The 13,978-nt window shown below is 36.8% G+C and overlaps 2 protein-coding genes across 6 annotated transcripts in view; one reads left to right on the top strand and one right to left on the bottom strand.

Annotated features, from left to right (window-relative positions):
* The window catches only part of kiaa0586 (KIAA0586 ortholog), a 152,139-nt gene extending 139,789 nt beyond the window's left edge, over nucleotides 1–12,350 (bottom strand). For 3 of the 4 annotated variants that reach the window (XM_065253670.1, XM_065253672.1, XM_073812288.1), the window contains exons 1-9: nucleotides 12,290–12,336; nucleotides 11,380–11,652; nucleotides 11,229–11,290; nucleotides 11,072–11,135; nucleotides 9,932–10,001; nucleotides 9,670–9,844; nucleotides 9,219–9,419; nucleotides 8,104–8,254; nucleotides 6,959–7,108 (exon numbers count right to left, since the gene is read on the bottom strand). In XM_065253670.1, coding sequence (XP_065109742.1) covers nucleotides 6,959–7,108; nucleotides 8,104–8,254; nucleotides 9,219–9,419; nucleotides 9,670–9,844; nucleotides 9,932–10,001; nucleotides 11,072–11,135; nucleotides 11,229–11,290; nucleotides 11,380–11,635 — 1,129 coding nt within the window. In that variant the 5' untranslated portion in view covers nucleotides 11,636–11,652; nucleotides 12,290–12,336. Of the gene's footprint in view, nucleotides 1–6,958; nucleotides 7,109–8,103; nucleotides 8,255–9,218; nucleotides 9,420–9,669; nucleotides 9,845–9,931; nucleotides 10,002–11,071; nucleotides 11,136–11,228; nucleotides 11,291–11,379; nucleotides 11,653–12,289 lie in introns of all 4 variants that reach the window. The other variant, XM_065253671.1, reaches the window with a different exon arrangement.
* A 371-nt stretch (nucleotides 12,351–12,721) lies between these two features.
* On the top strand, nucleotides 12,722–13,823 carry timm9 (translocase of inner mitochondrial membrane 9 homolog). 2 transcript variants are annotated; one of them, XM_065253668.2, is made up of 4 exons: nucleotides 12,722–12,810; nucleotides 13,096–13,160; nucleotides 13,262–13,357; nucleotides 13,462–13,823. In XM_065253668.2, the coding sequence occupies exons 2-4, from the start codon at nucleotides 13,122–13,124 to the stop codon at nucleotides 13,594–13,596; spliced, it is 270 nt and encodes an 89-aa protein (XP_065109740.1). In that variant the 5' UTR covers nucleotides 12,722–12,810; nucleotides 13,096–13,121; the 3' UTR covers nucleotides 13,597–13,823. The 2 variants fall into 2 exon arrangements, with proteins under 2 accessions (XP_065109740.1, XP_065109741.1); XM_065253669.2 differs by lacking the exon at nucleotides 12,722–12,810 and adding an exon at nucleotides 12,850–12,931.
* Nucleotides 13,824–13,978: the final 155 nt, after the last annotated feature.

Raw genomic sequence — 13,978 nt, 5'->3', positions numbered from 1 at the left:
TAGCAGTGTGCACGCCGTGACTATACAAATCACAACATATAAATAGAAAAATGATCGCGTTATTTTGTCACATATTGGGAGCAGTATGCTAGCTGGAGCCATTTACTTCCAGTCTTTGTGCTAAGCAAGGCTAGCGGTGGGTGCTTCAGACACAGTTACGGCACTCATGAAAAAGGTATGTATGGACTTATCTAACTCTGGGGGATACGGTGAATAAGCTAAAATCACAAAAAGTCAGCGTGTTCCTTTAAAAAGACCATTGTGTAGAAAAGCATACCTTTTAGGTGGAAAGTCTAACTGGTTAGTCGATTTACAGCATTTATAGTACTGCACACTGATCGCCGGCCCTGCGTTTTTTCCGCATTGAGCGCTGAGCACAAATCACAGTGAAGGAGGGGTGGGATAAATATTACAACAAACAACCGGTGCATCGTTCAACGACTGATAAGCAAAGCAGAAGTATCATAGCAACCAAAGCGCGTAGCTGAAAAACACTGGCAAGCGCCCACATTCGGCATCCACCTAACGTTTTCAGCCGCATTTAAACGCTTTGATGTACACCCCCCCCCCCCCCAACGTTCAAGCTAGCTGGCAATCCCTTTAAATGCGTCATGCATCTATATACCTCATAGCCTTGTTATAATTTGCATCAGATTTAGAGATGAGTCTGCCTCATAAAAGATCATAAATGTGTTCATGACAAATATTAAAGAATTATACAATTGCAGTTTATGTAACCGTCGCCTGTAATAAAAACACTGTCATTCTGCAGTAGTTAGTTATCCTTCCTCTGCACAATATTTTTAAAAACACTTTGGGGGTTTGTACCGCGACGGACATAAACAACAGCCCTCGACAGCACAGATTCCAATCCCTTATTTCAGCTGCCGCTTGACGTCAAACCAACACGCGTCCACAGCTGCAAAGCATCAGCTGTAATGTGTGGACCCATAGCTACACGGGGAGGTTTTTCTGCTGCTTTTCTAATTATTCCAAAACACAGAGCTGTAAACAATACTCAGCATTTACCATGAATCTGGCATCACACCAAGAGGTGATTTCTCATAATAGTACTGCCAGACTGCATCCCGTCGGGAGCGCTGCGTCCAGGCGGACTCGCACAGCATTAGCGTACTGCTAAAAAAAAACATGCACATTAAACTCTATGGGGAATGGCTTTAAAAGAGCAGGGGTGTGCAAGATCTCTAATGCGTTAAAAGCATTATGGGCCAAAACAAAAGAACCAGGGCTACCTAACATAATGCATTTGCCCACCGTGCATAGGCCTGGCTTGCGTGTGTGTGCTTCTTACTTCAGCCGTGATGCATGCCATGTGACCCACCACCCAGTGCACATCAACAGTGATGAGGGTCTCTGCAGATAAGGGTGCTGGCTATTAATAAAATCTGCCATTTATAACAGAAAGGGCATCCCGGTAGGGTGCAGACAAACTCTCCTGGCATTTTTCAATTGATGTGGGAGCAACAATTCACAGCACACTTACAGTAAACATGTTGGGATCAAAATATAGGTCACTATGTTAGGAAAAACATCCTCTTGATTTAAACATTGCGTTTTTGCTGTAGCCAATGTTTTTATGGTCTGAATAAAAAATATAAAAATACCGTTTGCACTAGTGTTTGTCTAGCACAACCTAAATTCCTATTCATAAATATTTGATGAAGACCACAGGAATTGCAATATTCATAACCTTTAATGTACAATCTGCAGGTCTCTCTAGTAATTTTATCTATATAAACTATAGATAATAAAATCAGAGGCTTGGCTTCTAAAGACCAGAAAATACTATTACATTTAAATATAATTTGCTTATTATGCTACTGTCTGTTTTGCAAACGGAGGTTGACAAAGATTAACAGCAGTGTTTATCTCAAAATTCTTTGAATTTTTTTACTATTATACATGTAGTTTTAATGACCACATATCAAATGAAAATAGTGATAGACCGATTGCTGTGCATGATATTTGTACATTTTAAATTATCGGCACAAATTTGTTTTTCAATCGGCCAATACATATTTCTGTTCGTTAAATTTGTAGTGTGCAAGACACCCAGATGTAAAGCTTAACTCTTTCCCCGCCATTGACGAGATATCTCGTCAATTAAGAGAAAACGCTTCCCCGCCAATGACGAGATTTTCCGTCTTTCCGCAATACCGCTATTATCCACCAGGTGGCGCCCTTCCGCAACTTTTTAAAACCGGAAGTATTGCCCTATGGCAAGCTGCTGCATGTCCGTGTCTGTTTTAAAGATCGCTCTGAATGGGATCTCTATGAAAAGTCCGTCACAAAAATTGAATTATTTTTGCTTTTTGCTCAAAATATGGTGTTTTTGCAAAAACCTACCCATATTCAAAAGCTGATTGCAAAAGAACCACTAAAGGTAGGATGAAACGGTTTTTTTTTGTTTGAAAGCAGAGGGTCTGTTCTTTCACTTGGTATATTGTATGTTTATTTATTTAAAGAAGAACATTTTCTGGAAGGCAGTAAACTTTGGTGAAAATCATGAAAAACGCTGGCGCTGGCTGGCAACTTTTTTTAAAAACGCTGGCGGTGAAAGAGTTAAAAGCCGAGGTATGGTCCATTTTTTACATGTTCGCGAGGGTCTGCGTACAGTGCACGTGACTCAATTTTCATCATCAGAAGAGTAAGTACGTACTGTACGCGCACCGCAGAATTGTTTAAACCCCGCGTACATTGTACACGGAGGTTGCCTACAGGAAGATTTAGCAATGTGCATGCGTACACGTACGAGTCAAATAAACTATACTTTGCAAAAATAAACTATACGTTCGCATACATGTAAAAAACGATCTCACGCCAAGTCGTGTTATAGTCACAAAATTCAGCTTTTTTTCGTGTCACTTGCACAAATTGCAAAAAAAAAAAAATAGTTTTTGTGTCTATTGCACAACTTTCTTTTTCGTGTCATTTTATGTATTGGTTTCTACATGTTTTTCTTCCGCTTTTAAAACTATTTTACCTTTGTAGAGGGTTTGGGTAGAGTTGAGGTTTGGGTTAGGATGTCTATAATGTAACAGAAAGTCGTTCTAACCCCAACGCCAAGCGACAATGGTAGGAAAATAGAAAAAAACCAATGAGAAAACAATACATAAAATGACACGAAACAGAAAGTCGTGCCACCGACACGAAAAACTATTTATAGAAATTGTGACATGAAAAAGAGGAACATGAAAAAGCTGAATTTTGGACACAAATAAATGAATCAAATTTTTTATTAATTTGTAACACGACTTCCCACGTCTGAAAAAAACTGACTAAAGTTTAGTTTTGCGTGTGCACGCAATAGTTTCACATGCGCACACGAAAATAAATTTTATTAAATTTTTGCTATTTTCTTACCATTGTCGCTTGGGGTTGGGGTTAGAACGACTTTTTGTTACATTTTTGACATCCTAACCCAATCTTCAACTCTACCCAAACTCCAAGCGAAAATAGTTTTCAAAGCAGAAGAAAAACATGTAGAAACCAATACATAAAAGTACATTCAATACCCAAGCGACTTAAAAATAGTGATTTAAAAATAGGAGGGGGGAAGAGAAAACAATACATAAAATGACACGAAAAAGAAATGAAACTATGGCAATAGTTTCACGTGCGCGTGTGGACGTTTTTACGTGAACACGCAAAACTAAACGTTAGTTTTACTCCAATGTCACCTTAGGGGCTCGGTATGGGTCTGACATACTTAAAATTATCCAATCTGTATTCACTTTTTAAAGTAACGATATGTTGGGCTACATTAATAAAGTTTTATTTAAACAGTACCATGAGATGTCAGATCCGCATCTCTCGTAAATATTTTTTGATCTATTTATAAATCCTTTAGAATTTATTTAAATAAATATTATGCATAACAAATGTTTATTTTGTTTTACTAATGTAAAAATACTAATAATTACATTGTGTTATATTGTATGTTGTTTATCGGGCACATTGCTTCTTAATATCGATATCTTCATAAGCATACTGGTGGTCCACTCATTGAGAGATTAGTTATGTAATATTTGTAATGTAAAAAGATCACACCATTTTCACACCACTTAACCTTTGCAATTAAAATAAAAGAATGGTCAAAAAACATGTGAAAATGGTGTAAAACAGAAATGGTCTCAGCACCATTTTCCCAAAAATATTCACTTACATATAATTTAACATGACATCGTGTTTAAAGCCAGTGTACCCAAACACATTAGCAGCAGCTAAATTTACCTAATGGGTACCACTCCTGATAGTTCTCGTCTACCTCCACTACCTAATTTCCTGCTGGATTACTCACAAACCATTAGAAATTAAAAGTATCCTCTACATCACACAAGCTCTTACGCTTCAGAAAATGCCGCTTTGCTGATGTGTGCGAGAAACAAAAGCAAGCTTAGCTAAAAATAGCCCGTTTCGATAAAGAGAGAGCAATCTGACGGCCGGAGAGATGCTGCTGCTGAAATAGCCAGGTTGCCATGACAACCAGATCGATGTGCACAAGTGACAAAATGGAGTCGGTGAAAACAGACATCTTAAAGCAGAATTTTAACGCACGTCCCTGTATCAAATTTTCTGGATTTTCTATCGAATGTGAAGGAGTGCATCGTGTATTAATCTGGTCAAACGAACAATAACAAGAAAACAAGTCTTAACATATGCTGTAAATGAGAATTTTCACACTAGTGATAATTAACTCTCTGTTCTGCCACACATTCATCAACCTGAGCCTGAGAACAGAGCCCCTGCATCTGGGAAAGCAATCCTGTGTTCGTGTGGGAGACTACAGGAAGATTAGATTCAGGTGGGAAACTTCTCCCACGTTTCAGACGGGCGGGTGCGCGTCAGTGACCCCATCTCCGAGCGCACGATGGAAAAGCAGAAATGCAAAGCTAATAGCCAGTCTAGTGTTTGCAAACGGTTACACGACGTTGTGTAACTCAGGTATACAGAAGCCATTCAATGACGCTTACTGCTAAGACACTGAGGCAGCTGTTTTCTCAGGTCAGCCTGTGCTAACATGCCCCAAGCTTTTCCAATAACAAGCCTCCGACAAAAGCTGAGACCGAGAGAAACAGTGTGACGGAGGCGAACAGCTTTAACTGTTCGTATTTACACAGCTGTTCGGGCCCTTTCGACGCAACTGTTTTTGCCTTAATTGGTTTTTAGTGAAAAAGAGGCATCATCCGAGCCAGAAAAGTAACGGAGCGGTTGAATGATGGTGTCTATCGTCTACAGGGAAATGTTCCTGGATAAATCACTGGTACGGAATTACAGAACTTGTTTAACCCCGAGTCAAACATCGCTGCCTCTTACACAGGAAACTAAAACCAGGCCGTTTCTTGGCAGAGGCGAAGCACGATGGATTCCAAAGCCTGTGGTCATGGAAGCAGAGGAGAAAGCCAGTGATAAAATATTTGAGATACAACCAAAAACAACATGGCACAAAATACACGCAGCAGTGGTTCATTAACAAATCGTGACCATGTCTGTTGAAAATCCAGCTAAAGTTATTTACTTTTTACATAAAATCATCCTACATAATGTAAAGAATATTGTGTGAAAGCATAACCTTGATTTCTTTAATATTGAATCAAATCAAACTTTAATGCTCCTAATCTCATTTTATTAGATAACGGGCCGGTTTCCCGGACAGGGCAGACTAAAAACCGTGTTTGAGTTGCCTTAATTTAAAAACGTTTTAATATCTATCCATATTTATTTTTCACTATTTTTATTATAAGATACAAACAGAAAATACCGGAAATATGTACACAACATTTTTATTTCTTTAGGCATCAGTCAGTATTTATTTTGACCTCTCTTGGCACGAAACACATCTTGAGCTTTTTTGAGGAGACTGAGATCCTGAAGTCATTCGATTAGAATTAGAAATGAGAATTTCATTTAATTTAGGTTTAAGAGATCCTGCAGTTTCCTGCTATTGCTCAAGTGAAAGGGGAGTTTACCCTAAATACTTGACTTTATACTGTTTTTAATACTACATACTGGTACACTTTCCGGTATTTTCTGGTTGTATTATAATAAAGAGACTGAGAAATAATTATATATGATCACTATACAATTGCAAAAACAACAAATCTAATGTTGGCATGATGGCTTTGCACAGTACTGTACATCAGTGCCATTGTTTTGTCTCAAAATGCACATCAGTAATGTTTTATGTCATAAAATAACTAAGGCAAAGTCCTGGATTAATCTAAACCCTGTCAAGGAAAATGCCCTTTTGAGATTTTAACCTGAATTTTACAGACAGCGTAACTAACATGGTTGCAACCATACACACTGACTTATATAAATGGATTATATTCTATGATTTGGCATTTAATAAATACTCTTATAAAAATATGAATAGCCTCAACAGTGCCAAAATGCTGTGCGTAATTGCATCATAGTCATCTTTTTCAATGCCAAGATATTTTTTATCTCTCAAAGATATAATCCAAACACGTGCATCTCATACCAGAATACCATTAGCCAATAAAGCTTTTAGATTCAACCGCACAGACAGTCTGGGGAGAGATTACAATGGACAGTTATATGGCTTTTATGGATTATCTTTACCTCTGTTTATAGTAAAATCTACATTGAGATGGATGTACGACAGTGGGTATACAGCAGGCTTCCTCACAGTTTAGGTATGTGACGCTACTGCCATCCAGTGGTGGTAATGTCATCTTAGGGTCAACATAATACATAAGATGATGCATAATACAAGGTAATTCATTAAATTAAGGCCTACATATGTGACACTGGGTATATTTTGCTATGTGTTGTGTTAATTCACAAAACTGGGAATATTAATATACAGACAATATGAAACTATGAAACTAAAGAGGTTAACAATTACTGTTTTTGAATATTTGCAATTACAAAAATGCATAAAAAAAAAAATTTCTGGCAAAAAAAAACTCACCTTTGATTTTAAGGGATGTTCCCTGCGGTTTAATGGGTTTGGTTACGGTTGCCCAGTGGGTGGGTTTGGGAACGACCTTACGAGGTGCTGGGGTCTCCATGGGACTTTTATGCCCACCTGTTCGCTTCTCTCGGCTCTCAACCTTTGAAGCTAAATGAGAAATAAAACAATGTAGATATATATAATTAAGCCTGATGGTTCTGTTAGTATTTAGAGTAGGTTTAGCATTGCCATTTATATTCTGCAAACAGGTAAGTCCATGCAAATGCCAATATCTCAGATGTCAGTATTTGGTGGTTTGAATTCCCATGTGACGTTAAAGTTCCTCAAGCATTTCTTCATAGTTAGGTAAAAGCAGCTTTTAGAAATGTCATGTTCATAACTTTATTTCTTACTCATAAATGCACACTAGAAAATTAATTTTTTTTAAGTCTTCTACATTTGTTGGGTATTATTGCTTTTGGTTTGTGCATTTTAATTCACAGATTTCCTATTAAGTATGTAAAATAAATATATAATGTAAAATAATCTAAAATAAATATATAATGTATAGACTGATTTTTTTTCTGAGGTCTGGACTCCATCATCAGAGGTTTAGGAAAATAAAAACTGATGATTTAATATATTGGTAATAAATGCATTCTCTGATAATTTATATGTAAAGTTTTGACTGTAAATGTCAAATCCATAATGCTCACTACTCATATCTTAAGTAAATGGATGATATCAAAAAATATACAATGATGTAAACACAAGAATAGTATCTTGTTAAACCTTAAAATATCATTAGGGAGAGTTTCCCAGAGAGGTTTTAGATTAATCCAGGACTAGGCCTTAGTTATATTAGGACACTTAATTGTTTTTTACAAACCAACCTCACAAAAAACAATACAGGTGTGCATCTTGAGACAAAAGAATGGCAGTGATATATTTTTGGATATGTGAGTGCAAGGTGTATTTAAATTAAAGAAGCTCATTTTATGATAAGCCCTGTCTAGGAAACCGCCCCTTAGATCTAATAATATTAATTATTTTATTGCTTACGGTCATGGATTACGCTTCTGACACCTATTATACGTTTTAAAATATTTATTTAACTAAACAAATGAGACATAATGAAGTAAATCCAGAAATATCAGCCTTACTTGCTTCCAGATGTCTAGCAGAGGTTTGATCATTGACATTATGAAGTGCCATTGACTGTGTCTGGATGATTTCTGAAGTAGTGTGATGGGTCTGAGAGTCAGTGTTTCCTCGAGCCGTTACAGCGTCCAAGGCAGAGCTCAAGAGACGATTCTAGGGCCAAAAAACAAATCAGTCTGTTAGCTGTATCGCATGCTCTTGGTAAATAGTTACCAAAAATCTGAGGCGCTACCCTTTTAAAAAAGTACACATTTGTATCTAAACAGGCATATTAGTAGCTCAAAGATATTTGTCTTCTTTTCATTTTTTCTGTAAATTCTAAGGTTAATGTATTACTGCATTAAGCAATTTGGACTGATCTATTAAATCTAAAATTTTAACCCATTCGCGCCTGATGCTGCGTGCCGAAACATTACATCTACCGCCGATTACTTTTATTTAATGTTTCTAAAGTGCTACAGAGGCTTAGATATTAATTTTTGGTCTACCTTGACAATTCTTAGTATTTTTTCTGAAAACCCTCAGGAGATAAGGGTATTTATCCTAGAATAACATAGGTTTTAGGTGTTTTAGAAGTAAATGGGTTAAAGGGCACCTATTATGGCCTTTTCACAAGATGTAATGTGTGCCATAAAATGTGTCTGTGATGTTTCAGCTTAAAATACCCCACAGATCATTTATTATAGCATGTCCAAAATGACCCTATTTGGGTGGGAGCAAAAACGCACTCATTTTAATATCTGTACCTTTAAATGCAAAAGAGCTACAGCTCCTCATTCCCTTCCAAACACACAGTGAGCACTTTCAGTTAAAAAAGATCTGTTTAATTCAGTCTTAGACAATAGTATCTAGTATCAGAGTACAACTCGCTGAGGGTGATAACTATGGTAATGCAGGACTGTAAGTGGGCGGAGCTTTATCATTGTGACCTCACATTGATAAGAGAATCAAAACGGCATGCCTAATGAGACTGCTTTGGTTTAACTTCTGTACCAACAAGACACTTAAAGCGTTACCGGTAAAACTAATATCATGTGTATCTGTACAACATATGTTGCCCTTTAAGAGGGCCACATTCTGCACCTTTAGATCTGGACAGAGTAGTTGGCGTTGATACCTGCAGTTGGATCTGCTGACACTGAATCATCTCCAGGTGTTGGAGTCTCTGCTGGATCAGAACATTCAGCTGCTCTTCCAGATGGGCCGCTCTAACAGCAGATGTGTCCGCTCTTCCCTGTGGGATACTGGAGTCGGATGCCTGCAGTCTCTTCAGATCAGCAGTTAACCGAGCGATCTGTGACTCCATCTCACTCTGAGCCTTACAGTTATAAAGTATGACCAACAATGACTGAGAAGATATTGATCAAAGGCACAATACTAATAGATAATGGATGACTTTAAAATAGGCTTATAGCTCATGGATCATTCTAAATGTATAGGGATAGCACTAAAACATACATTTGTTTTTAATTGCATTAACACAATAAACACCTAAAAAACACTGGAAAGTATGGAAAGAAGAATTTTTATCATTGTGTATACTGTTGTATGAATGAATGACTGTCTACCTTCAGAAGCGGAGCAGTGGCAGCGATAGCAGCTGCTGATATGGTTGCCACATTTCCAGAAGCTCCAGTATCTCTTGATGGACAAGGAGGATCACTGAGGGTTTTTGGAGATTGAGATCTTCCTTGATCTAATAGCTGTATCGTCACACTCCGGTTTACAGGTGCACTCTGAGTTCTGACGGACAGAAGATTCAAATGATCCAAAGCAAAACTAACCAGGTCTGATCAAAGTCAAGTATGGGACAATTCAAGCAAACGTTACCTCTTTTTGAGTGCTGCAGAAACTGCTCCTCTACCATCAGCCGAGTATCTGGAAATGTGCACATCTTCACCTGCAGAAATACCCAGTCGGTTTATGTTATTATCATCATTAAAGGGTACATATTATGCAAAATCCACTTTTACAAGATGTTTGGACATAAATGTGTGTTGGCAGTGTGTGAACACAAGCACCGTACATTGGAAAAACCCGCCCTCTCCTTCGTTTTTAATCCCCAGTAAACCCGTTTTGATTTTCTTGTTAATGTTACATCACACAAACAAAGCCCCGCCCACCTTCCACTGACTGACTGGTAAATTTTACCCAAAAGTTTTTCTCAATGTGTTTGTTAGCACATTGTAGCACTAATGCGGCTAAATATAATATTGTCTCTGACTGTATTCACAACAAAAACAAAAACAAGATTTAAAAAAAATTTGTTATTAGTTAAATGAGTTATCTCGTTATGAAAGCAAACTCTTCATATAAATGGGACATTTCACAAGACTTTTTTAAGATGTCAAATAAATCTTTGGTGTCCCAAGAGTACATATGTGAAGTTCTAACTCAAAATACCCCATAGATAATTTATAATAGTCTGTTAAAGTCGCCACTTTGTAGGTGTGAGCAAAAATGTGCCGTTTTGGGTGTCCTTTAACATGCAAATGAGCTGATCTCTGCACTAATTGTCAGTGCTGTGGTTGGATAGAGCAGATTAAGGAGCGTATTATCCCCTTGTGACATCACAAGGAGAGCCAAATTTCAATGACCTATTTTTTCACACGCTTGCAGAGAATGGTTTACCAAAACTAAGTTCCTGGGTTGATCTTTTTCACATTTTTTAAGGATAATAAAAGCCCTGGGAACCCAATTATAGCACTTAAACATGGAAAAAAGTTAAGATTTTCATGATATGTCCCCTTAAAAGGTACAGACATGACAATTCTTTGCATATTGGACATGCTAACAAATGATCTGTGGGGTATTTTGAGTTTAGACTTCTAGGCACACCTGATCTTGTAAAAATGAGCATAAGATGTGTTCTTTAAAATACCAATTTAATTGACCAGTTTGATTTTTGCCTGTAATTGAAACCCATGATGAAATAAATATAAAAGATTAAAAAGGAAAAAATAGACGCACCTTTTAATTTTGAGTTTTCTGTCTGCATGATTGTTTGATCTTTGCTTTTCTCTTTTCGCGGCTCCTGCATAAGCAAACATATGCCATAGTTAATAAACATAAAACGTAGAATATACTTATATATAAAAGTACAAAACAGTATTATTAATTAACTTACTTTGCTTAAAACTTTAGGAGCCTGCTTTGGTGGTCCACGAGCTTGTTGTTCCTCGGGTCTTCCTAAATATTCACACATATATTAATATGACGAATTATTTTTGTCAATTTAATGCATATGTCATTCATTGGCATCAGTTTGGAGGTGTTACCTGAGTTTAAAGCTGGAGGCTTATTCACAAGCAGGCTGTCTTCATCTATACGCCCCTCATTTACAACCGAAACATGTGGAGAGTCTGACAGTCTCCTGATATAAATATTCACTTGGTCATGAACCTTGTGTTGTTTTTCCACTCCGCTGGGATCCACGGGAGCTCTGGTTGAGCGAATTAATACATCTGCAGCATCCGAGCTCGACGTAGAGTCATTGAACTGTGTATTATTGATAACAGACACACCAGGGTCCATAGCCACTCATATCCCTGCTGAAGACAAGTCCACTTCTTATGGTTTTCATCACAAATACCATAAGAATTATTAGCTGCTTATAATTTAAACCATTAATAAACATAATAATAATTTGGGACTTTTACAGTAAATGTTCTGTTGGTTCCCTCCCACTAACCCAACATTACCATTTTAGTTTCCATTAAAACAAACACAATTCCTACCATGACCACTGAATAAGAATACCTCTGGTGGTTTGTTTTGTTTTTAGCAAATATATCAGTAATGAGACAGCAAAGCAAATATACTTCTGTTCCTTTGTAAGTTATTTCAATCGTTTAAATCGATAGGCAATGTGATTTTAGTGTTATTTAATAGTAAAAAGATCCAGCAGACAGGTTTCATAAGCAACTGTAAAGCATTTATAGATGTCTTACTGTACACATGTTCTCATCATTGTGATTATTGGATAGCAAGAAGTGACAGACGTCAATCACGTTAACTTGTTTTTGTCAATATTTATGTTTTTAAATTTCCCGCCGGTAGCGTTATTTAAAAGCAACAGCTTAGATCGGTCTCTACCTTATCTTTAAAGTACCTCATTCAGATCTGTTTTTAAGTATTTTAAGTGACATTAGAGTGTGAAGAGTTTAATACAACTGTAAATCGACTTACTGTCCAGCGACGGTTGTCGTTGACAACATAAAGTTAACAAATCCGTGAAACAGAAAACAACATAACGACTTGCGCAGAATCATTTCAAAATAAAAGTCTTTCACGCTTACGTTTTTCCAAGAAATCATCAAAAGTGCTGCCCTCATTTGGTCCGAAACAAAATATGTTTGTAATGAAATGTATATAATGGATGTATATGTTTACAATATGTTTCCCCTCATTTGTGGGAAAATAATTGAAAAATCTGAAGAAATAAGTAAAAATGTATGATGCTAAGAATCTTGAAATAATTAATCTTAGGAATGCTTAAAAACAATACAATTTGAAGACCATTTAACATTTAAAGCTTATTTTGACTTATTATCTGCATCTATCTACCTAAAAACGTGTTACTTATAAATTTGAATTCTAGTGTAAGGGCTTTTATTTGTTACGAAAGTGCCATTGTGAATCGACGGATGTCTCGCTTGTTCTCCTTGGTGGTTCACGTGTCCTTCACATCCTGAGCTCTGACAGCAAAGGTAACGTTTTCGTTGTAACGAATCGTCGTTCGTCTTGGCACATTTATTGAATAGATTTGATTTTTTATAAATATATTAATTTTAAAGACGTTTTTACGTAACGTATTTTCAGAAATGTGAGGTAATGCTAAAGGCTAATCTAGCTGCACATAACACTGATAGAGCTGTGAGCATCTGTTATTTGTATTTGATGAATGACTGCACTGTCCCGAATGCTATGTTGAAATATTTGCTGAAAGAGATTATGGATTTATAATATTGGATAATATTTTATTTCGCCCACAGCATCATATTACATTCCAACTAACGTTATGGCAGCTCAGGTCACTGAATCAGATCAAATCAAACAGGTAATAAAAGTCTTTCAGACGTAATGATATAATACCATGTATTAGTCTACTGGTTGTTATAATATTATTTTTATTGATTGTTGTATTGTTTGTCTTTGCAGTTCAAAGAATTTTTGGGCACCTACAACAAACTGACAGAAAACTGCTTTATGGATTGTGTCAAAGATTTCACTACAAGAGAAGTCAAACCAGATGAGGTGTGTTATGCACTTTTATGTTGCAATAGTGGGTATATTTTCCCACACAGAGATTATTTTATAAAATATTCTTAAACCATTTACTTCATTGTAAACCTTTTCAGACCACATGCTCCGAGAGCTGCTTACAGAAGTACCTAAAGATGACACAGAGGATCTCCATGCGTTTCCAGGAATATCACATCCAGCAAAATGAAGCATTGGCTGCAAAAGCTGGTTTATTAGGACAGCCACGGTAATAAACTGCGATTTCAATGGACTCCGAACCAGTATGCCGTTCTCTCTGTGTTCCAGTGTTGAGAATGGATCTTAAAACCGGACCCTGCACTGCAGAGAGATGAGGGCGAAAGTCATCTGATCTCCATTAGATCTTCAGATGACTGGAAGAGGGGATTTTCTTTCATGAAGGACAGATACTCTACTACTGATCGATGCAGATGATATGCTAATAAATAATCATGAATTATTCGCATTGTGCCATTGATTATTTGGTTTCATGAAAAACCAATTTCCCCAAAAATGATCAGTTCTTGCATTTCATTTACTGTATGGATTTCTATTGATATGTTAAATGTGACTGATCAGCGTAAATAAGAACACACAAATAAAGCATTGAGTTTT

This window comes from Paramisgurnus dabryanus, chromosome 17 (genome assembly GCF_030506205.2).
Source record: "Paramisgurnus dabryanus chromosome 17, PD_genome_1.1, whole genome shotgun sequence".
NCBI classification, from domain to species: Eukaryota; Metazoa; Chordata; class Actinopteri; order Cypriniformes; family Cobitidae; genus Paramisgurnus; species Paramisgurnus dabryanus.
Note: the sequence above shows the minus strand (reverse complement) of the source record. Positions and strands in the feature narration are given on the sequence as shown.

Coding starts and splice junctions, on each gene's coding strand:
- timm9 (XM_065253668.2), top strand. CDS start 13,122: ATGGCAGCTCAGGTCACTGAATCAGATCAAATCAAACAG. Junction 13,161..13,261: donor AATCAGATCAAATCAAACAG/GTAATAAAAGTC, acceptor TTGTCTTTGCAG/TTCAAAGAATTTTTGGGCAC. Junction 13,358..13,461: donor GAGAAGTCAAACCAGATGAG/GTGTGTTATGCA, acceptor AAACCTTTTCAG/ACCACATGCTCCGAGAGCTG.